General features: G+C 38.1%; 1 protein-coding gene across 1 annotated transcript in view; it reads left to right on the top strand.

Annotated features, from left to right (window-relative positions):
• Nucleotides 1–23,580, top strand: part of MMP16 (matrix metallopeptidase 16) — a 539,583-nt gene that overhangs the window by 326,858 nt on the left and 189,145 nt on the right. The window contains exon 5 of the mRNA XM_053715178.1: nucleotides 19,447–19,608. Coding sequence (XP_053571153.1) covers nucleotides 19,447–19,608 — 162 coding nt within the window. The remainder of the gene's footprint in view (nucleotides 1–19,446; nucleotides 19,609–23,580) is intronic.

Below are 23,580 nucleotides of genomic sequence, written 5' to 3'. Positions count from 1 at the left end.
GTTTGTTATTTTAAAATAGTGCCGGTTTGTACTATTTACTCTAAAACAGAAAAGGATGAAGAGTTCTGTTTTAAAGAGGAGTATGATTTTAGCAGCAGTAACTAAAATCAATTGCTGTTCCCACGCAGGACTGTTGAGCTCAGAGAACTTCAGTTGGGGGGAACAGTTTGCAGACTTTTCTGCTCAAGGTATGACTAGTCCATTTTCTAACAACACTTTGTAATGCTAGAAGACTGTCATTTTCCCTCTTTGGGATCGGTAAGCCATTTTCTTAGACTCATAACAGAATGAAGGCTTATTAATGGGCTATATACTGGTTGACACTATTGTGGGCTAAATCGATTGCTTTATTCAATATTTTTATGTGGTTTGAAGTGTTTTAAAACTTGAGAATGATTTGGTAATGTTTTTAAGCGCCAGGCAGTCGTTTAGACACCTTTCCCAGTCAGGAAGGGCCTTTCACTCTAGTAGGCAGAGCCTCATTTTCGCGCCTTAATTGCGCAGTTTCTTTTGGATGCAGTGCATGCAGCTTCATGTGAGAGGGTCTGGTGGCCATTAAAAACGTTCCTGGAAGGCTTATTTCGGTGGCGAATAACCCCCAAGGACAGGTGAAGCCGCAGCAAATGCTGTGGCTGGGACTGTAGTGGGTTTAAAATTGTTAAATTGATAAAACAGCTCCGGTTTCCTCATTTAAGGGGTTACAAACTTGAAAATTGGGGTGCAATACTTTTAAAGCATTAAGACACTTGGGTGCAAATTTGGTAAAGATCGGATATTTCCTTCACAGTTTTTCACACATTCAGAAATAAAGTGTGCTCTGTTTAACATTTAAAGAGACAGTAACGGTTTTGTTTTAAAAACGGTTTTATTGCATTAATAGCCTGTATAAGCCTGTCTAACATGTCTGTACCTTCAGATAGAACATGTTCTGTATGTATGGAGGCCAAGGTGGTCCCCCCTTCAAATGTATGTGATAATTGTGCCATAGCGTCCAGACAAAGTAAGGACAGTACTGTCACATTTAATAAAGTTGCCCAAGATGATTCCTCAAATGAAGGTAGTGGGGGTAGTCCACCATCCTCTCCTTCTGTGTCAATACCAGTTAGGCCCGCGCAGGCGACTCCTAGTACATCTAGCGAGCCAATGCTTGTTACTATGCAACAATTAACGGCAGTAATGGATAATTCTATAGCTAATATTTTACCAAAATGCCAGCATTTCAAAGAAAGCGTGATTGCTCAGTTTTAAATACAGTAGAGCAAGAGTGCGCTGACGATAATTTATCTGTCATACCCTCACACCAGTCAGAATTGGCAGTGAGGAAGGGTTTGTCGGAGGGAGAAATTTCTGATTCAGGAAGAGTTTCTCAACAGGCAGAACCTGATGTTGTGACGTTTAAATTTAAGTTAGAGCATCTCTGCGCCTTACTTAAGGAGGTACTAACTACTCTGGATGATTGTGACTCTTTGGTCATTCCAGAAAAATTGTGCAAAATGGACAAATTCCTAGAGGTCCCTGTGCACCCTGATGCCTTTCCGATACCTAAAAGGGTGGCGGACATAGTGATTAAGGAGTGGGAGAAACCAGGCATACCTTTTGTCCCACCTCCTATATTTAAGAAAATGTTCCCCATGGTCGACCCAAGGAAGGACACATGGCAAACAGTCCCTAAGGTTGAGGGGGCAGTTTTTACGCTAGCCAAACGCACGACTATTCCCATTGAGGACAATTGTGCTTTTAAAGATCCTATGGATAAAAAATTGGAGGGTTTGCTTAAAAAGATTTTTGTTCAGCAAGGTTTCCTCCTCCAACCAATTTCGTGCATTATTCCTGTTACTACGGCGGCGTGTTTTTGGTTCGATGAACTAGAAAAGTCGCTCAATGAGGAGACTCCATATGAGGAAGTCATGGACAGAATTCACGCACTTAAGTTAGCTAATTCCTTTATTTTAGATGCCGCTTTGCAATTGGCAAGGTTAGCGGCGAAAAATTCAGGGTTTGCAATTGTGGCGCGCAGAGCGCTCTGGCTAAAGTTTTGGTCGGCGGATGTATCTTCCAAGACAAAATTGCTTAATATTCCTTTCAAAGGTAAGACCCTTTTTGGGCCAGAATTGAAGGAGATTATTTCAGACATCACTGGGGGAAAGGGCCATGCCCTCCCACAGGATAGGCCTTTTAAGGCTAAGAATAAGTCCAATTTTCGTTCCTTTCGTAACTTTAGGAACGGACCGTCTCCTAACTCTGCAGCCTCTAAACAAGAGGGTAACGCTTCCCAGGCTAAGCCAGCTTGGAAACCAATGCAAGGCTGGAACAAGGGTAAACAGGCCAAGAAGCCTGCTGCTGCTACCAAGACAGCATGAAGGGGTAGCCCCCGATCCGGGACCGGATCTAGTAGGGGGCAGACTTTCTCTCTTTGCTCAGGCTTGGGCAAGAGATGTTCCGGATCCCTGGGCACTAGAAATAGTCTCTCAGGGTTATCTTCTAGAATTCAAGGAACTTCCTCCAAGGGGAAGGTTCCACATGTCTCGCTTATCTTTAGACCAGATAAAGAGACAGGCATTCTTACATTGCGTAAGAGACCTATTAAAGATGGGAGTGATACACCCAGTTCCAACAGCGGAACAAGGTCAGGGGTTTTACTCAAACCTGTTTGTAGTTCCCAAACTTTCAGACCAATTCTGGATTTAAAAACTCTAAACAAATTCCTCAGAGTTCCATCGTTCAAAATGCAAACCATTCGAACTATTTTACCTACAATCCAGGAGGGTCAATATATGACTACCGTGGATCTAAAGGATGCGTACCTACATATTCCAATCCACAAAGATCATCATCAGTTCCTAAGGTTCGCCTTTCTGGACAAACATTTCCAGTTCGTGGCTCTTCCGTTCGGTTTAGCCACTGCTCCAAGAATTTTCACAAAGGTGCTAGGGTCCCTTCTAGCGGTTCTAAGACCAAGGGGCATTGCAGTGGCACCTTACCTAGACGACATTCTAATCCAAGCGTCATCCCTTTCCAGATCAAAGGCTCATACAGACATTGTGTTAGCCTTTCTCAGGTCTCACGGGTGGAAGGTGAACGTGGAAAAGAGTTCCCTGTCCCCGTCTACAAGAGTTCCCTTTCTGGGAACGATAATAGATTCTGTAGAAATGAAGATCTTTCTGACAGAGGTCAGAAAATTAAAGCTTCTAAAGGCTTTGACAAGTTCTTCATTCTATTCCTCAGCCTTCCATAGCTCAGTGCATGGAAGTAATAGGTCTAATGGTGGCAGCAATGGACGTGGTTCCTTTTGCTTGAATTCATCTAAGACCTTTGCAACTGTGCATGCTCAGACAGTGGAATGGGGATTATGCAGACTTGTCTCCCCAGATTCAAGTAGACCAGTTAACCAGAAACTCACTCCGTTGGTGGTTGACTCAGGATCACCTGTCTCAGGGAATGAGTTTTCGCAGACCAGAGTGGGTCATTGTCACGACCGACGCCAGTCTATTAGGCTGGGGCACGGTCTGGGACTCCCTGAAAGCTCAGGGTCTATGGTCCCGGGAAGAATCTCTTCTCCCGATAAACATCCTGGAACTGAGAGTGATATTCAATGCGCTCCGGGCTTGGCCTCAACTAGCGAAGGCCGGATTCATAAGATTCCAGTCGGACAACATGACGACAGTAGCTTACATCAACCATCAGGGAGGAACAAAGAGTTCCTTGGCGATGAGAGAGGTATCCAAGATCATCAAATGGGCGGAGGATCACTCCTGCCATCTATCTGCAATCCACATCCCAGTAGTAGACAACTGGGAGGTGGATTATTTGAGTCATCAGACTTTCCATCCGGGGGAGTGGGAACTCCACCCGGAGGTCTTTGCCCAGTTAACTCGATTATGGAGCATTCCAGACATGGATCTGATGGTGTCTCGTCAGAACTTCAAAGTTCCTTGCTACGGGTCCAGATCCAGGGATCCCAAGGTGACTCTAGTGGATGCATTAGTAGCGCCTTGGTCGTTCAACCTAGCTTATGTGTTTCCACCATTTCCTCTCCTTCCCAGGCTCGTAGCCAGGATCAAACAGGAGAAGGCCTCTGTGATTCTGATAGCTCCTGCGTGGCCACGCAGGACTTGGTATGCAGACCTGGTGAATATGTTATCGGCTCCACCATGGAAGCTACCTTTGAGACAGGATCTTCTAGTACAAGGTCCATTCGAACATCCAAATCTAGTTTCTCTGCAGCTGACTGCTTGGAAATTGAACGCTTGATTTTATCCAAGCGTGGGTTTTCAAATTCAGTGATAGATACTCTGGTCCAAGCCAGAAAACCTGTGACTAGAAAGATTTACCATAAAATATGGAAAAAATATATCTGTCGGTGTGAATCCAAGGGATTCTCCTGGAGTAAGATTAAAATTCCTAGGATTCTTTCCTTTCTCCAAGAGGGTTTGGATAAAGGGTTGTCAGCGAGTTCTCTAAAAGGACAGATTTCTGCTTTATCTGTTTTGTTACACAAACGCCTGGCAGCTGTGCCAGATGTACAAGCTTTTGTACAGGCTTTGGTCAGAATCAAGCCTGTTTACAGACCCATGACTCCTCCTTGGAGTCTAAATTTTGTTCTTTCAGTTCTTCAAGGGGTTTCGTTTGAACCTTTACATTCCATATTAGATATCAAGTTACTATCTTGGAAAGTTCTGTTTTTGGTTGTTATTTCTTCTGCTAGAAGAGTTTCTGAATTATCTGCTTTGCAGTGTGATCCACCCTATCTGGTGTTCCATTCAGATAAGGTTGTTTTGCGTACCAAACCTGGTTTTCTTCCAAAAGTAGTTTCCAAAAAGAATATTAACCAGGAAATAGTTGTTCCTTCTCTGTGTCCGAATCCAGTTTCAAAGATGGAACGTTTGTTACACAATTTAGATGTGGTCCGTGCTTTAAAGTTCTATTTAGACGCAACAAAGGATTTCAGACAAACTTCATCTTTGTTTGTCGTTTACTCTGGTAAGAGGAGAGGACAAAAAACTACTGCTACCTCTCTTTCTTTCTGGCTGAAAAACATTATCCGATTGGCTTATGAGACTGCCGGACGGCAGCCTCCTGAACGAATCACGGCTCACTCTACTAGGGATGTGGCTTCCACATGGGCCTTCAAGAACGAGGCTTCTGTTGACCAGATATGTAAGGCAACTTGGTCTTCTCTGCACACTTTTGCCAAATTTTACAAATTCGATACTTATGCTTCTTCGGAGGCTATTTTTGGGAGAAAGGTTTTGCAAGCCGTGGTGCCTTCCGTTTAGGTGACCTGATTTGCTCCCTCCCTTCATCCGTGTCCTAAAGCTTTGGTATTGGTTCCCACAAGTAAGGATGACGCCGTGGACCGGACACACCAATGTTGGAGAAAACAGAATTTATGCTTACCTGATAAATTTCTTTCTCCAACGGTGTGTCCGGTCCACGGCCCGCCCTGGTTTTTTAATCAGGTTTGAAAAATTTCTTTCTCTATACACTACAGTCACCACGGCACCCTATAGTTTCTCCTTTTTTTCTCCTAACCGTCGGTCGAATGACTGGGGGGCAGAGCCAGAGGAGGGGCTATATGGGCAGCTTTTGCTGTGCTCTTTGCCATTTCCTGTTGGGTAAGAGAATATCCCACAAGTAAGGATGACGCCGTGGACCGGACACACCGTTGGAGAAAGAAATTTATCAGGTAAGCATAAATCCTGTTTTTTTATTTTTTTTTGTAAAGTTGACCTATTTTGAGAATTATTTTCAGTGCTAACGCTTCTACACGTGTTCACCTATGTTAATAAACATAATTGTTTCATGAAAAGTTAAAAGTTGAAAATATTGTTCTAATCACACTTTTGAATTATGAAACTTGTACTAAATGTTTATTTATGATAAGAATTACATGTATGGAAATTACAAACATAACAAATAAAATGATAACATTTCTTAAAGGCACATACATGAGCAAAGAGAAAATTCTCTATAGTATTAGAGTGTTTTATTATTGTACCCTTGATTGCATATAGCGATGTGTTTGACAACCTTCAGAGCAGCAATGCGCAACTGGGCGCAATCTGAACACATATGGTGAGCAAATGACAAGAGACATATGTGTGTAGCTACCAATCCCCAGCTAGTTCCCAGTGGTGCATTGAAGTTCCTTAGACTACATAGGTATTATTTAAAAGAACAAAGTACATTTAATAATAGAAAAAAGTAATAATAGAAGTAAATTTAAAATTCTCATAAAATTGCATGGTCCATCTGAACCATGAAAGTTAATTTTATATTTTGTCCCATTTTTAATTGCTCAAGTCATGAATTGGTATTAACAGTAAAGTGATGATTGAATCTGCATTCAAACACATTAGGCAGCCATTATCAATAATGAATTATTTAGAGGTCATGTTTTACTTTTGCTTTATTGATGTATCGTTAGCGTCTGTGAAAATTCTTGTGAAAACTGTGCTATACACCTGCTTCTTTTAAATTTGCATTTGTTTTTTTCTCATTTTTAGATGTTTCTGCTATATTATTAAATTAGGATGTTTTAGTAATTCAAATTGAGCGTCTCCAAATGGTTTAGATAAAGAAGTAAAAAACAAACAAACAAAAACCCTACAAAGTTGCAATACTATGGCCAAGTTGGCCAAGTTCACATTGCTGGTGTTAATTATTAGCAACTGGCTGATACTTATGAAAGAAGATAACAGCTGCTAAAACATTATCTCAGCAGAAGTTTATTTTATTTTCGGGTGTCATTAAAGTCAATAAGAGCCAAACAATGATTGCATTCAGTTCACATTAAAGTCTTTCAGTTTTTCATATGCTGTTATCAATGGACCCATATTTTTGACTTTCTCTACTATTAATAAAGGGTCAAATGCCCTTTACAACAAGTATTACCTAACATGAAAGATTTTTTTTTTTTTTTTTTTTTTAACATACACATATTCAATAAAACCTTAAGAATATGTAAGAATTATTTTGACCCAATGGCCCATATTTATCAAGCTCCGTATGGAGCTTGAAGGGCCGTGTTTCTGGCGAGTCTAAAGACCGCTGCTCCATAACCCTGTCCGCCTGCTATGAGCAGGCGGACAGGAATCGCCGGAAATCAACCCGATCGAGTTCGGTCGGGTTGGTTGACACCTCCCCGCGAGTCAGCAGGGGGTGGCGTTGCACCAGCAGCTCTTTTGATCTGCGGGTGCAATGTTAAATGCGGAGAGCGTATTGCCCCCCCCCTCCCCACTTAGCGAGGTCTTGCGGACCTGATCCGCACTGTCGGATCAGTTCCGCAAGACCTTTGATAAATAGAGGCCTAATACTTTATATATATATATATATATATATATATATATATATATATATATATATATATATATATATATATATATATATATACAGTAATAAAATACTTAAATAATAAATGTTAATGTAATAAACAAAGTTATATACATATTGTTTAAACCCATAAAGAAAAATATATTAACTAAACTTAAATCTGACATGATGTATTGTAAACTAAATAATTTATCAAGTATTTTTAAATATGTTTGTATACCTGTTGCAGCTGTGTCGATCACAGGTGAAGGAAGAACATGCAGAACATCAGGGTTGAGTAGCTAAACAACAAAAATAGAGGCCCATAACACTTTACACCAGCCAAATGGAATAACACTTTGTAGTTCAAAATAAAAAAGGCAAAATGGAAACCCTGACTATGTTTTTCACTCAGGATTTCTGATACATTGAAATAGAAGCTCCATTTTATTTATTTATTTTTTGGGGCATAGATTTATTTTGTGATTAAATTGACAGGTAAATTTTGTATATTCAAATTTTATCAAGGTTGATATGTAACAAACCTAGGGAAAGTAATACACAAGAATGACACTTTATTTTGTTCATAATAAAAAAAAGCAGAAAAAGAGCGCACCATATAATATTGTTTTCAATCTTCAGAGAACATCTGTCATACAGTATGCTGAAATAAAGTGACATATGTTGGATTGAAGCTTTCCTGTTCAATAAATCATCTGCTAACAAAATAACAGAATTAATGCAGTAAAATAAAAGATTCTATTGCAAGATTTTATTCCTGGTTTTTTTTCATTACCAACTCCCACTGTCTTAGTATTTTTTGTATTAACGTATGCAGGAATTTTTTTTGTAAAGGTTGTGTTTGAATGCAAAACAGTGTATTCCTTAAGAAACATTTTTGCACTGTATTTATTTTTGCAAGAATTGTTGTTTGGAATGTTATCACAGCTTTTTTTTTTATTATGTTTCTTCTGCATGTGACTCTCAGATTCAGATTCAGCATGCAATTTTAGACAACTTTCAAATTTCATTTTATTATAAAATTTGCTTTGTTCTAATGGTATGCTTTGTTGAAGATTAGGCTGAGGACCAGATATGCACTACTGGGAGGTAGCTGAACACATCCGACGACAAGAGGCATATATTTGCAGCCACCAATCATCAGCTAGCACCCAGCAGTGCATCGAAACTGAGTCTACCTAGGGGTTTTTTTCAACAAAGGAAATCAAGAGAATTTTACCAACATGGCCAGTATTTTTAAGGCTCAAGTCAATGTAGATAATAAAAAATTAATATAGAAATAAAGGTCTTGTTATGATAAAAACTAAGTGTACTGGAATCTGTTTATAAATAGATGATCATTTAAAATCATCCTGAGTAGCTTCAATTTCTGAGCTATACTTTATAATTATTTATGCAAATGTATATGAATTTCTTTGTCCAGTATTTTTTTATTTCTCAAGTAAGGTGGCAACTGGTAACTAGATTACTAAATTACGTGTGGAGCGCTATTTCCTTGTTTCCTTGCTATTTTCATGTGCATAAAAAGATGAAAACAAACAATATAGCTCTCGCGCTACAGTTAGCGCGCCACTTGCAATCTAGCCCAAAAAAAGGACAACATTTTACAAGAAAATGTTATTTTGAAGTAGTGTTTCTCAATTCAGGTCCTCTGGACCCTTAATAGGCCAGATTTTCATGACATCTGACCTAGTGCACAGGTGAAATTATATATATATATATATATATATATATATATATATATATATATATATATATATATATATATATATATATATATATATATATATATATATATATATATATATATATACAGTTGTGCTCATATGTTTACATACCCTGGCAGAATGTATGATTTCTTGGAGAACATGAATGATAACACAAAAACTTTTCTGTCACTCATGGTTAGTGTTTGGCTGAAGCCATTTATTATCAATCAACTGTGTTTACTCTTTTTAAATCATAATGACAACAGAAACTACCCAAATGACCCTGATCAAAAGTTTACATACGCCAGTTCTTAATACCATGTATTACCCCCTTTAACATCAATTACAGCTTGAAGTCTTTTGTGGTATTTGTGGATGAGGCGCTTTATCTTCTCAGATGGTAAAGCTGCCCATTCCTCCTGGCAAAAAGCCTCCAGTTCCTGTAAACTCTTGGGCTGTCTTGCATGAACTGCACTTTTGAGATCTCCCCAGAGTGGCTCAATGATTGTGAGGTCAGGAGACTGAGATGGCCACTCCAGAACCTTCACTTTATTTTGCTGTAGCCAATGACAGGTCGACTTGGCCTTGTGTTTAGGATCATTGTCATGTTGGAATGTCCAAGTATGTCCTATGCAAATTTTCCTCCAGTATTTTTTTGATAACATACTGCATTCATTTTGCCATCAATTCTGACCAAATTTCCTGTGCCTTTGTAGCTCACACATCCCCAAAACATCAGCAATCCACTTCCGTGTTTCACAGTAGGAATGGTGTACCTTTCATCATAGACCTTGTTGACTCCTCTCCAAAAGTAGCATTTATGGTTGTGGCCAAAAAGCTCAATTTTGGTTTCATCACTCCAAATGACTTTGTGCCAGAAGATTTGAGGTTTGTCTCTGTGCTGTTTGGCATATTGTAAGCAGGATACTTTGTGCATTTGCGTAGTAATGGCTTTCTTCTGGCGACTCGACCATGCAGCCCATCTTTCTTCAAGTGCCTCCTTATTGTGCATCTTGAAACAGCCACACCACATGTTTTCAGACAGTCCTGTATTTCACCTGAAGTTATTTGTGGGGTTTTCTTTGCATCCCGAACAATTTTGCTGGCAGTTGTGGCTGAAATTTTAGTTGGTCTACCTGATTGTGGTTTAGTTTCAACAGAACCCCTCATTTTCCACTTCTTGATTAGAGTTTGAACACTGCTGATTGGCATTCTCAATTGCTTGGATATCTTTTTATATCCCTTTCCTGTTTTATACAGTTCAACTACCTTTTCCCGCAGATCCTTTAACAATTCTTTTGCTTTCCCCATAACTCAAAATCCAGAAACTTCAGGGCAGCACTGGATGAAAGATGCAAAGGGTCTGTCAGGAGTCCAGAAACTCATTTACTTTTTATACACACACACTAATTACAAGCAAACAGATCACAGGGGAAAATGGTTACCTTTAATAGCCATTCAAACCCCTTTGTGTCAACTTGTGTGCATGTTATCAGGCCAAAATCGCCAGGGTATGTAAACTTTTGATCAGGGTCATTTGGGTAGTTTCTGTTGTCATTATGATTTAAAAAGAGTAAACACAGTTGACTGATAATAAATGGCTTCAGCCAAACACTAACCATGAGTGAAAGAAAGGTTTTTGTGTTATCATTCATATTCTCTGAAAAATAACCAAGAAATAATAAATTCTGCCAGGGTATGTAAACTTATGAGCACAACTGTATGTATGTGTGTGTGTGTATATATATATATATATATATATATATATATATATAAATATCCTCCAAAAAGAGATAAGCACAGTCTTACATTACGACAACTGCCAGGGTGCACTTCACATAAATTGTATCCATTCCTCGTTTGCAAGAAGGCACTCACTGGTCTTAGTAAAAAACAACTTTTAATTCATATGTTTAAAAAGCAAATACATCCATCATAAACATCTTATTCAAAAAGTGGAGTGCCTCATCTCAAAAATCAAAATACAAATATCTTCCAAAAAGAGATAAGCACAGTCTTACGAGGAATGGATACAATTTATGTGAAGTGCACCCTGGCAGTTGTGGTAATGTAAGACTGTGCTTATCTCTTTTTGGAGGATATTTGTATTTTGATTTTTGAGATGAGGCACTCCACTTTTTGAATAAGATGTTTATGATGGATGTATTTGCTTTTTAAACATATGAATTAAAAGTTGTTTTTTACTAAGACCAGTGAGTGCCTTCTTGCAAACGAGGAATATATATACTGTGTATATATATATATATATATATATATATATATTCAGTACCAGATAGTTTTGGAATATGATTTAACCATGAGTGAGCTTAAATGCACAATAATGCTAAAACAGTGAGGTTGTGCTAATAAAGCATAAATTATCCACTAAAATAATCTGCTATTATGCACTCAGTGGACTCCATTTATCAAATGTTGGTGGACATGATTCACTGTAGCGAATCATGTCTGCTGGACATCGATGCAATCAGACAGCATATGCTGTCCGCATTTATCTTTGCACAAGCATTTCACCAGACATGCTTGTGCAATGCCACCTCCTGCTCATTGGCAGCCAATCGGCCGCTAGCATGGTCTGTCAATCATCCCGATTAGATTGGGATTGTTTCAGTCCGCCACCTTTTCATGTCACACACACGTTAAGGAGCAGTGGGCCAATTGAAGCAGCAACCACTGCTTGATAAATGGAGTGCAATGAGTGAATTTTAATTGTTAATATTCAAGCATGTTAACATAAAATATATAAAACCAACTTTTATCTTTCTACAGTTTTAAAAAACAATACCTAGGTAGGTAGAGTGTACGTGTCTGAGGCACTATGTGGCAGCAATATCGTATAGGTATGATTTGAGCACTAGATAGCAGCAGTGTTTTCACAATGTGTAATATTGTTCAAAGCATTCTTGCAAAACTGTTACTATGCAGTTGTCCAGAGAAAAAAGCAAATTACATAATAGAAGTAAATTGGAAAGTTGTTTAAAAGTGTATGCTCTATCTGAATGGTATGAAAGAAAAAATTGGGTTTCATGTTCCTTTAATTAATGCATAGCTCTCCCATAGGGCCTTCTGCAGAGCCTCTTCTTGAGTGACAGGAGCAGGGCTTATCAAGCACCAAGAATTAATGCATTCAATGTGTTTTAACTACACCCCCTCTGAGGTCAGCAAACCACCACCTCAAGGGCTCTAAAGCATCCTCTGCTTGATAAATGGAGCCCATAGGATAGTGTTTTAAATATCCCAACTGCTTTTAAATTCTCTACAGTCTTACCACTTCTATTGGAAGTTATAATATAATAAAAGGAAAAAGTTATAATAATATAAAAGAGTTCACTTTAAAATTTATTGACATTTGTTTTGTTTTTCCACCTAAAAAATAAATAAATCAATAAATAAGTAAAATAAATTTCCATTTGGTGTGCATGTCACTGCCCACCAATAGAGCTGTTTGAGTTTTCTTTTTCAGCCAATGAGCATCCATCCCACAGACCAGCTATGCACTTCCCATTAATTCAAAACCAACATAGTTTTAATTTTTTTCATGTTAAAAAAATAAAGTAAATAAAATAAATATGTTTCTATAGTATTTTATCCAATGCACTATAGGAATGTCTTACGTGTCCATAGGATAGTGTTATAAATATCCCAACCATTGTGTTCTCCCTACAGTCTTTGTCCTCACCCCTTCTATTGGAAGTATATAACAATATACATTATCAAGAACTAATGTAACATTGTCTTGGTTACATATAAAAGAGTTTAATCTTAAAATGTATTGAAGATTGTTTTTTCCCTAAATAAATAAATGTCTTACATGTCCCTTCACATTGATGTTAGTGGATATCATATAATATTTTCTATATTAAATGTTGTTTATTGAACCATATTTGAGAAACAAAAACACTGGATTTGTAGAAAAAAAAGAAATGAATAAAGATTTGTTAGGATTAAGAGTAAATTAAAATAAAACTATTATCACTGAAATATAGAGTCTTGATGAGCCTAGAGTCATGGATTTCTGCCTGGTTACAGTCTGATGCATTTTAATTGCTTAGATCCAATGACGTGCTGACATCCATTAATCCCAGCGGAATGGATACTCACAATCATTCTTTCCTTAACAACTAACACATTTTATGTTGATGAAACATAGCAAGTTGAGTTTAATTACTTTATTGCCAATCATCTTAAAACTGGTAATTACCCAGCAGTTTTAAGGATATATTTTTTTATGCCAAGTACTGTGGTTCATCCACATGGGTATAAGTTCATATCTCTACACTCCAAATGCTAATTTCCTGTTCAATTATTTTCTTCTAATATACAAAAGTTAATAAGAAGAGAAATATTAGAAAACAAATTAACACTGCTAGAAAATTAATATATTTTGTATTGAACTTAGAATGCTGATTATCTTTGCTGCTTCTGAAGGGCGCATACCCTCAATTATGCTCCTAGATTGTACTTTCCCACATTCATTTCTGTATTTGTCAACATTTTGTCTCTTACAAGTATTGTATCATTGTTTTACTTATATCAGTTGTACTCATGGACAGCAGTGCGGAATATGTTATATAATAATAAAAGGATATATTTTACATCAACAAGCAGTTTATATAGAACATACATTGACAAGCAGTTTATATAGAACTTTGTCCTCTAAATACTTTAGATTATAAGGTTTAAACAATAACATAGACTAAATAAAACTTGATTGTGAACTATCTTGCTGAAAAAAATTAAATTATGTCATTATATAGAATAAAATAAAATCCACCAGGGACTCACTAATGCCAAAAATAAGAGGGTGCAAAAACAACTTATATATACATCTGAAATTATGGTAAATTGATAAATGAGTTCCAATAATAACCAAGCCCACTGTCCGTGGGGGCTGCACTTTTGGAGTATCAACAGTCAAATCAGCATTTCTATAAATAGAAAAACAGAGGTTCCTCATAGTGTAGAAATCCACAAACGCAGGAGAAAACAAAAGAATAATATCCACTCACTTGGTAAAAAGCACCAATGTGCTTAACAGGAGTGCCGGGACATCTGAGCCTCTCGGCTAGCTCCACTCATAGGATAACAGTGACAACCTCTTCATTGGTCTCTGTATGTTCCATTAGCTCATGGGGTCACTTTGGCTTCCCGCTGCTAGATCTGTCTTGTTGCAATCAGACATACACCCTCTGTGGTTTGTCTACCAGGAGGCTTTATCGATATAGGAGTACTTGCTTCCTGGTAGACGGACGGACCACAGAGGGTGTATGTCTGGTTGCCACAAGACAGATCTAGCAGGGGGAAGCCGAAGTGAGCCAATACACCTGCTGGAACATACAAACACCAATGAAGAGGCCATCACTCTTATCCTATAAGTGGAGCTAGCCAAGAGGCTCAGATGTTCCGGCACGCCAGTTAAGCACATTGGTGCTTTTTACCAAATGAGTGGATATTATCTTTTTGTTTTCTCCTGTGTTTGAAGATTTCTATACTATGAGGCGACTCTGTTTGTTTTTCTATTTTTAGAAATGCTGGAAAAACTTGCTACAATACCACTGCTGGAAAATTTTGAGATTCAAAGAGATTTGTAACTTCCCTTTATCAGAGCAGCCAGTAGTGAGATCAGCTTCCTTGAAATCAATGGAGACACATATATCTTACAGCTGTTAGCTTCCTGTGCCATAGAAGAACTTCCACTGTCAAGGATACTGGTATCCAGTGGCGTCACTAGGGGGTGCAGGGGGTGCGGACTGCACCCGGGTGACACCCTCCAGGGGGTGACACCGCCAGCCAGAGTTTTTTTTTTTTTTTTAAATTTTATTGAAATTCAAAGAAATACAATGTAGAAATGCATAGATTTTTTTTCTACTAGATGTGCCAGCAGTTGTGAACATTAGTGGGACTGGGGAAGTTGTAGACACACTTCATTTTTTTGCCCCTTGAGCCTGTGCTGCAATTTCCAGAAATAGTTTTCCCAGCTGCTTTTGCTTGTTTGTACTTTGCTTCTCCCCTGCCCAATTTCACTATGAATGTTGTGGGCATGCAGTGAGGCTTGCAAAGTTGCGCTGCTAGCCTAAACCTGCCTGCCTATCTGTGCTCACTGCTCAGTGACGTGTGGAGTTACTCACTGCCATCTCTCTAAACGGGAACTGGGAAATCGTGAGAGGGATGCCTGGCACCGGACCGCATGACTGTCTGACACTGTCTCTAAAGGGAAGGAGCCATGTATGATGCCCACCAGACTGGTACGGTTACGATACACTAAGTGCACACTGAAGAGGTAGGAGAGGAGGGTGGACGGGGGTCTGGGGGTGGGCAGATTGCAGAGGTGATTGGTCATAAGAAGCGGTAGGCAGTGGCAGAGTCAGAGAGCAGAATTTTCAAAGTGCACCTAAATGTTTTCTTTAGTGATTTATTTTTAGAGTTCACTGTTTATCTTTCATTTGATGCTCTGCTGAGCCAGGGAGCAGCTCTAGGCATGAGCTTTATAATGAATGCACTGCAGTTTACATATTTTGTATGTGTGTGTGTCTGAGTGTTTTTGTGTGTGTGTGTATCTGAGTGTTTTTGTGTGTGTGTCTGATTGTGTGTGTCTGAGTGTTTTTGTGTGTGCGTGCCTAAGTGTTTGTGTGTGTGCCTGAGTGTTTTTGTGTGTGTGTCTGTGTATTTTTGTGTGTGATTTTGTGTGTGTGTCTTGAGTGTGTTTCCGTGTGTTTGTGTGTGCATCTGAGTGTGTTTTTATGTGTGTCTGAGTGTGTGTCTGAGTGTTTGTATGTTTGTGTGCCTGTGTTTTTGTGTTTGTGTGTCTGCTTTCTGTCCATTTGAGAAGTTTGCCTTTTTCTATGAAATCCTCTTCTTGCAGTAAAAAAAAACCATAGGTGGTGGTGGGGGGTTACACCATAACTTACCGCACCGGGTGACACCAACCCTAGTGACGCCACTGCTGGTATCACAAAAATGTTTTAAAAACATTATACAGGATAAAAAAATGATGAACATTCTATAAAAAAGTTTACTTTTAAAAAAAGGAAAAAAGAAAATTTAAATAAAAAAAGAGACAACCTCACCAGCTATAATATATTTTGCCATGACAACCAGGCAAGAAACTTCTCATGAGTTTAGGTTTAAGTGAAAAATCATGACCATGTCTCACAAGTTCTTCGAACACCCACTGTCACTTTCTTTATGTGTGTGAGAATGCCAAGACAAATATTGCTCTATTCAATAATTCTATTTAACATAACAAAACAGACATGGGAATATTTAGCAAATATAGGCATTTTAAAGTACCTTATTAGAAAATGTGTCTCCAAAGTGTTGCTATTATATTAATTGTTTTTTCATCTTTCTAGTAGCTCACATTTGCTAGATATCATGTATTGGCCAATTTAACACTATATAATCTACAGCAGTATATTTCAAATTTATTTAGAAGCATTTTTGCAAACTATGTATGTTTAAAAAAAATGCTCCTCTGTAAAGCTATCAAGTATATTGCAACACAAATTGGCATAATGTAAAATTATTGCTGTGCATTTCACATTTGGCTTTTAAATTATAGTTTTGAACATATAATTTAATTGTTTCTACCTTTATTCATAATATGTTCCTCATATACTTTTCCTATGTGATTTATTAATAAATTGCCTGGCATTACTTTAACATTCCAGCCATAAAAGGTTTTTTTTTCTCCTTCTGAACATTTCTCTTTTTTTATTTCCCTTTTATTTTATTTTCTTGCTTGTCTTATTTGTATTGAATGTAAATTTTGTATTGTGTTACATTTCTTAGAAATAGATTTTCTTTCCTGAATAAGAATGAAACTTTTTGTAATGATGAATAAACCTTCAGTTATTTTAATGCATTTTCAATGAGGGAATTTGGCAGTGGATCATTTGTTCCACTATTTTTATACAATTTTTCATTGGTATTGCTGCTTATTTATTTTACTGCTGTTGTCTTTTTTATTATTTTCCTACAAATTCTTGGTTTTTTTTTAATTTTATTTATCTGCCATGAATAAAATAATAAATATTGTTTGTTTATAGTTGATATGTTTGGGCAGAGACCAAAAGCACAAGGCATTAAATGAACAATTAACATTATTATTATTGCTATTATTAGTAGTAGTGATAATAATAATAATAATATAATTATATTATAATTATATTAATTATTGTTATAAATAGTCTTCAACTATTACTTTCATGGAACTATGCACTATTAAACCTAGAAATAGCAGATACGAACCATAGACTTAAAAAGGCTGCTAAAATTTCCCTTAAAGTATACGTTTAAATAGTTTGTAGGAAAGTCTTGCCGAAAGTACCTGAGAATTTTTAGCATAAAACCATTATTTTTTGACTTACCTATCAAAACAAATATAAATAAATAAAATTAAAAATAAATAATTTTTAAATATATAAAAGTAGAAAACCCATGGTAATAATCTAGGCCATTTATGGTATATTTGATGCTGCTATTTGGCCACCAGATACTATCATATAAAAATCATTAACGTTTTCACAAACGTTTTTGCAACAACTGCAGTAAGACAAATGGTTGTAAAAGCTTCTCGAGGATCCCCTTTGTTCAGAAATAGCAGAAAGGGATTAATCAGTTAGATTGTAAGGGGCTAATCAGTTAGCTTGCTCTAGGGTAGAGATTACCCTCCCACCCCCTGATCCTTTACAAACAGCTTTTTTCCCTCCCCCCACTGGCCTCTACCATCATAGGCACCTGCAGAAAGTCTGCTAGTATACAGTTTAGGGCTTTTTTGTGTTTAGTATTTAAGTAGTTTATTTTTATTTTCTGTAATGTAGGTTTCCTTCCTGACCCCTCCCCCGAATAGCTCTCTAATGCCCTCCCTCCTACTGTTTGCTGTCATCTTTGTCACTGAAAGCTAGTCTGCCAATAACAAATTAGTGTATTTTTATTATTTGTTTATTGTAATTTTTCTTTAGTAAGGGGTACCCTCTCACCCTCCCCACGTCCCCTTTAAGGGATCTTTTTATACTATTTTATCTTCTTTTTTTTCCCTTTAACATACATTCATGACCTCTTGCTCTGGTGTTGTTTTTTTGAGAAAATACTGTGAGCCTCATCTTTATTAAGTCTCTTAATATAATTGAAGGCTTTTATCATATCAACTCTCGCCCTTTTCTCCTCTACGCTATACATATTTATACTGCGTCTTTATAGATTTTAATTTTAGACCTTTTACCATTTTATTAACCCTCTTTTGATAAGATTCCAGGTTTTTTAAATTCTTTGGGAGATATGGTCCCCAGAACTGAACACAATACTCAAGATGAGGCATAACTAGTGATCTGTAAGTAAAATAAGGTGCTTACTTTCTCTGCTGCAAATACCTCTACATAGAACCAAGTACTCTAAAGGTTTTGTTGTTAAAGTAAGAACTCAACCTATTATAGTTTTTAATTTTTTAATTAATAATTAATTTCCACCCAGTCAACACTGTGTCAGAAAATGTTTTTCTTAAATTGACAGGTGGGTGGTGTAGCCAATAGCAAGCAGAACACCTGCCTATGAATTTCTAGACCAGCACAGTCTTGGGCTTCTTGCACAGTTGCAGTGAGAAATTCTTAGAGATTACCTTACTTCTTTTATGTGTTATAGTCTTTGATAAGATAACCAGTTTTTTTTTAAGTTAAATGTCCCTTTAAATGTTTATGAATTCAAATCCCTCCTGTCTTTCAAGACCCATGGTCAATATTGTGCCTGTTACTTTCAATTTCGTAGATAAGTCATTGTGATATTGGATAATTAAGGAATAATGCTAAAAAATATGCATTTGTGTGATCTTTGCTTAAAGTGACAGAAAACAACTTGTAATTGAAAGAGTTCCTTTAACTTTGCAATAAGTTAACATAGAGCGAATTTGAAAATGTTTTGAATGCATCAACATTTTGTTTCCTTAAATAGTTTTTCACTAGCCAACCTTGACCACTGGTTGCAACTCTGGACTTGATACTGCAGTAGACTCCCCTTCCAACAACATTCATTATGTTAGCAAAATATTCACTGTTTTTCAGGTCCTTATCTGAAATTCTCTGCTGAAACCAGCTAGGGACAAATGTGTGCCAGGGTTAGGCTTGTGAAGCCATGTTCCCTTTCAGTTATCAAAGTGTATTGCAAAGTTGTTTTACGATACTTAATTAAATATTTTAAATTGAAATCGCAAATTGGTTACAGTTCCTTTTAGACTATGTGTTTATTAAGCCCCATTAAGTTGATAACCTTTTGTGTGATTATAGTTGCTGTGGTTTAATTTGCTGTTGTCAAGAGTTGCCTGTAACCATTCATTTAAACTGTTTTTGAGAAAATAATTACTTTATTGATCTCAAATTTATTTTCCCACCTCCAGGAAATGACCTATTTCTAGTCGCTGTGCATGAACTGGGTCATGCATTAGGCCTGGAACATTCCAATGACCCCACTGCAATCATGGCTCCATTTTATCAGTATATGGAAACTGAGAACTTCAAACTACCTACAGATGATTTACAGGGAATTCAGAAAATATACGGTACAGTTATATTTTGTTTCTGATATTGCGTAAATAACTTGAATCTTAGATTTCCAAACTACAATAAAATGTTAAAAAATGACACTTTAAAAAAAATAATGATATTATTTGTCTTCTAAGACAGGAACAATTTTGTTTTGTTTTGTACTACAGATAGCTTACACAACACTGAATCTACATCACAATTATTAAATAAAGTTTCTATTTTACTTTAAGATAGAAGAAGGAAAGTATTTAGAGGGTTAGAGATTTCACTTCACTCAATGGTATAAATTCCAATTTATCAGAATCCCCATGCGAAAAATAACACATGAGGGGTTCTTGTGATTTTTCTCATTCTTTTCAAAGCCTTTCTAGTACCATATCTCCCAGCTGTCCACCAGGATAACAGATGGGGAGGTCCCATTGTTCCTTCTACAACCTCTCCCATCAGTACAAAGGCCATAGTTTCAAAGGTCTTCTCCGGCTCCACCTATGAGGTGCCATAACTCCACCCAACCTAGTTCATGGCATGCTTGGCTGAACCCACAGCACACTTGCTGCTCAGTCCATCCTTTCTCAGCACCGAGGGGCTACCAACCACAAACAAACATTTATGTCTAAGCCAAAAGTATTAATGATAGCTACCTAATATGATTAAATGCATTTTTTTACTTAACCATTAATATCAGTTGTTGACATGTGCAATTAATAATTCCATATTGTTCTGAGTAATGCTATCTTTAAGATGCTTAAACTTTCAAACACTTCACTGCATCACAAATTAATATTCTAATGATCTCATTTAAGTACAAGTTTAATTAAAATGTAGTTTAATTAAAATTAGTGTTTGAGCTATATTGAACTTCCAAATATGTCACCAGAAGTAAACCAAAATAGCTTGCAAAATGTCACAGCTGAGAATTTTGAAAATTCCAAATATTATATAAGGGATACAGGAAAATGTTTTCTGATTGATTGGAACAGTGCTGTCAAATTGACTGAAAACAAGAAATAGAAAACATAATTTATGCTTACCTGATAAATTCCTTTCTTCTGTTGTGTGATCAGTCCACGGGTCATCATTACTTCTGGGATATTATCTGCTCCCCTACAGGAAGTGCAAGAGGATTCACCCAGCAGAGTTGCTATATAGCTCCTCCCCTCTACGTCACCTCCAGTCATTCGACCAAAGACCAACGAGAAAGGAGAAGCCAAGGGTGTAGTGGTGACTGAATTATAATTTAAAAAATATTTACCTGCCTTAAAAAACAGGGCGGGCCGTGGACTGATCACACAACAGAAGAAAGGAATTTATCAGGTAAGCATAAATTATGTTTTCTTCTGTTATGTGTGATCAGTCCACGGGTCATCATTACTTCTGGGATACCAATACCAAAGCAAAAGTACACGGATGACGGGAGGGATAGGCAGGCCCATTATACAGAAGGAACCACTGCCTGAAGAACCTTTCTCCCAAAAATAGCCTCCGAAGAAGCAAAAGTGTCAAATTTGTAAAATTTGGAAAAAGTATGAAGCGAAGACCAAGTTGCAGCCTTGCAAATCTGTTCAACAGAGGCCTCATTCTTAAAGGCCCAAGTGGAAGCCACAGCTCTAGTGGAATGAGCTGTAATTCTTTCAGGAGGCTGCTGTCCAGCAGTCTCATAGGCTAAACGTATTATGCTACGAAGCCAAAAAGAGAGAGAGGTAGCAGAAGCTTTTTGACCTCTCCTCTGTCCAGAATAAACGACAAACAGGGAAGAAGTTTGGCGAAAATCTTTAGTTGCCTGCAAGTAGAACTTGAGGGCACGAACTACATCCAGATTGTGTAGAAGACGTTCCTTCTTTGAAGAAGGATTTGGACACAAGGATGGAACAACAATCTCTTGATTGATATTCCTGTTAGAGACAACCTTAGGTAAGAAACCAGGTTTAGTACGCAGAACTACCTTGTCTGAGTGAAAGATCAGATAAGGAGAATCACAATGTAGGGCTGATAACTCAGAGACTCTTCGAGCCGAGGAAATAGCCATTAAAAATAGAACTTTCCAAGATAACAATTTTATATCAATGGAATGAAGGGGTTCAAACGGAACACCCTGTAAAACGTTAAGAACTAAGTTTAAACTCCATGGCGGAGCAACAGTTTTAAACACAGGCTTGATCCTAGCTAAAGCCTGACAAAAGGCCTGGATGTCTGAATTTTCTGACAGACGCCTGTGTAACAAGATGGACAGAGCTGAGATCTGTCCCTTTAATGAGCTAGCCGATAAACCCTTTTCTAAACCTTCTTGTAGAAAAGACAATATCCTAGGAATCCTAACCTTACTCCAGGAGTAATCTTTGGATTCACACCAGTATAGGTATTTACGCCATATTTTATGGTAAATCTTTCTGGTAACAGGCTTCCTAGCCTGTATCAGGGTATCAATAACCGACTCAGAAAAACCACGTTTTGATAAAATCAAGCGTTCAATTTCCAAGCAGTCAGCTTCAGAGAAGTTAGACTTTGATGTTTGAATGGACCCTGAATCAGAAGGTCCTGTCTTAGAGGTAGAGACCAAGGCGGACAGGATGACATGTCCACTAGATCTGCATACCAAGTCCTGCGCGGCCATGCAGGCGCTATTAGAATCACTGATGCTCTCTCCTGTTTGATCTTGGCAATCAATCGAGGAAGCAGCGGGAAGGGTGGAAACACATAAGCCATCCTGAAGTTCCAAGGTGCTGTCAAAGCATCTATCAGAACCGCTCCCGGATCCCTGGATCTGGATCCGTAGCGAGGAAGTTTGGCGTTCTGGCGAGACGCCATGAGATCTATCTCTGGTTTGCCCCAACGTCGAAGTATTTGGGCAAAGACCTCCGGATGAAGTTCCCACTCCCCCGGATGAAGAGTCTGGCGACTCAAGAAATCCGCCTCCCAGTTCTCCACTCCCGGGATGTGGATTGCTGACAGGTGGCAAGAGTGAGACTCTGCCCAGCGAATTATCTTTGATACTTCTATCATTGCTAGGGAGCTTCTTGTCCCTCCCTGATGGTTGATGTAAGCTACAGTCGTGATGTTGTCCGACTGAAACCTGATGAACCCCCGAGTCTTTAACTGGGGCCAAGCTAGAAGGGCATTGAGAACTGCTCTCAATTCCAGAATGTTTATTGGCAGGAGACTTTCCTCCTGACTCCATTGTCCCTGAGCCTTCAGAGAATTCCAGACAGCGCCCCAACCTAGAAGGCTGGCGTCTGTTGTTACAATTGTCCAGTCCGGCCTGCTGAACGGCATCCCCTTGGACAGATGTGGCCGAGAAAGCCACCATAGAAGAGAGTTTCTGGTCTCTTGATCCAGATTCAGAGTGGGGGACAAATCTGAGTAATCCCCATTCCACTGACTCAGCATGCACAATTGCAGCGGTCTGAGATGTAGGCGTGCAAAGGGTACTATGTCCATTGCTGCTACCATTAAGCCGATCACCTCCATGCATTGAGCTACTGACGGGAGTTGAATGGAATGAAGGACACGGCATGCATTTAGAAGCTTTGTTAATCTGTCTTCTGTCAGATAAATCTTCATTTCTACAGAATCTATAAGAGTCCCCAAGAATGGAACTCTTGTGAGAGGCAAGAGAGAACTCTTCTTTTCGTTCACTTTCCATCCATGCGACCTTAGAAATGCCAGAACTAACTCTGTATGAGACTTGGCAGTTTGAAAGCTTGAAGCTTGTATCAGAATGTCGTCTAGGTACGGAGCTACCGAAATTCCTCGCGGTCTCAGAACCGCTAGAAGGGCACCCAGAACCTTTGTGAAGATTCTTGGAGCCGTAGCCAATCCGAATGGAAGGGCTACAAACTGGTAATGCCTGTCTAAGAAGGCAAACCTTAGATACCGGTAATGATCTTTGTGAATCGGTATGTGAAGGTAAGCATCCTTTAAATCCACTGTGGTCATGTACTGACCCTTTTGGATCATGGGTAAGATTGTCCGAATAGTTTCCATTTTGA

Source organism: Bombina bombina, chromosome 5, assembly GCF_027579735.1.
Source record: "Bombina bombina isolate aBomBom1 chromosome 5, aBomBom1.pri, whole genome shotgun sequence".
Taxonomy (NCBI): Eukaryota; Metazoa; Chordata; class Amphibia; order Anura; family Bombinatoridae; genus Bombina; species Bombina bombina.
This window is presented reverse-complemented; position numbering and strand designations above follow the sequence as displayed.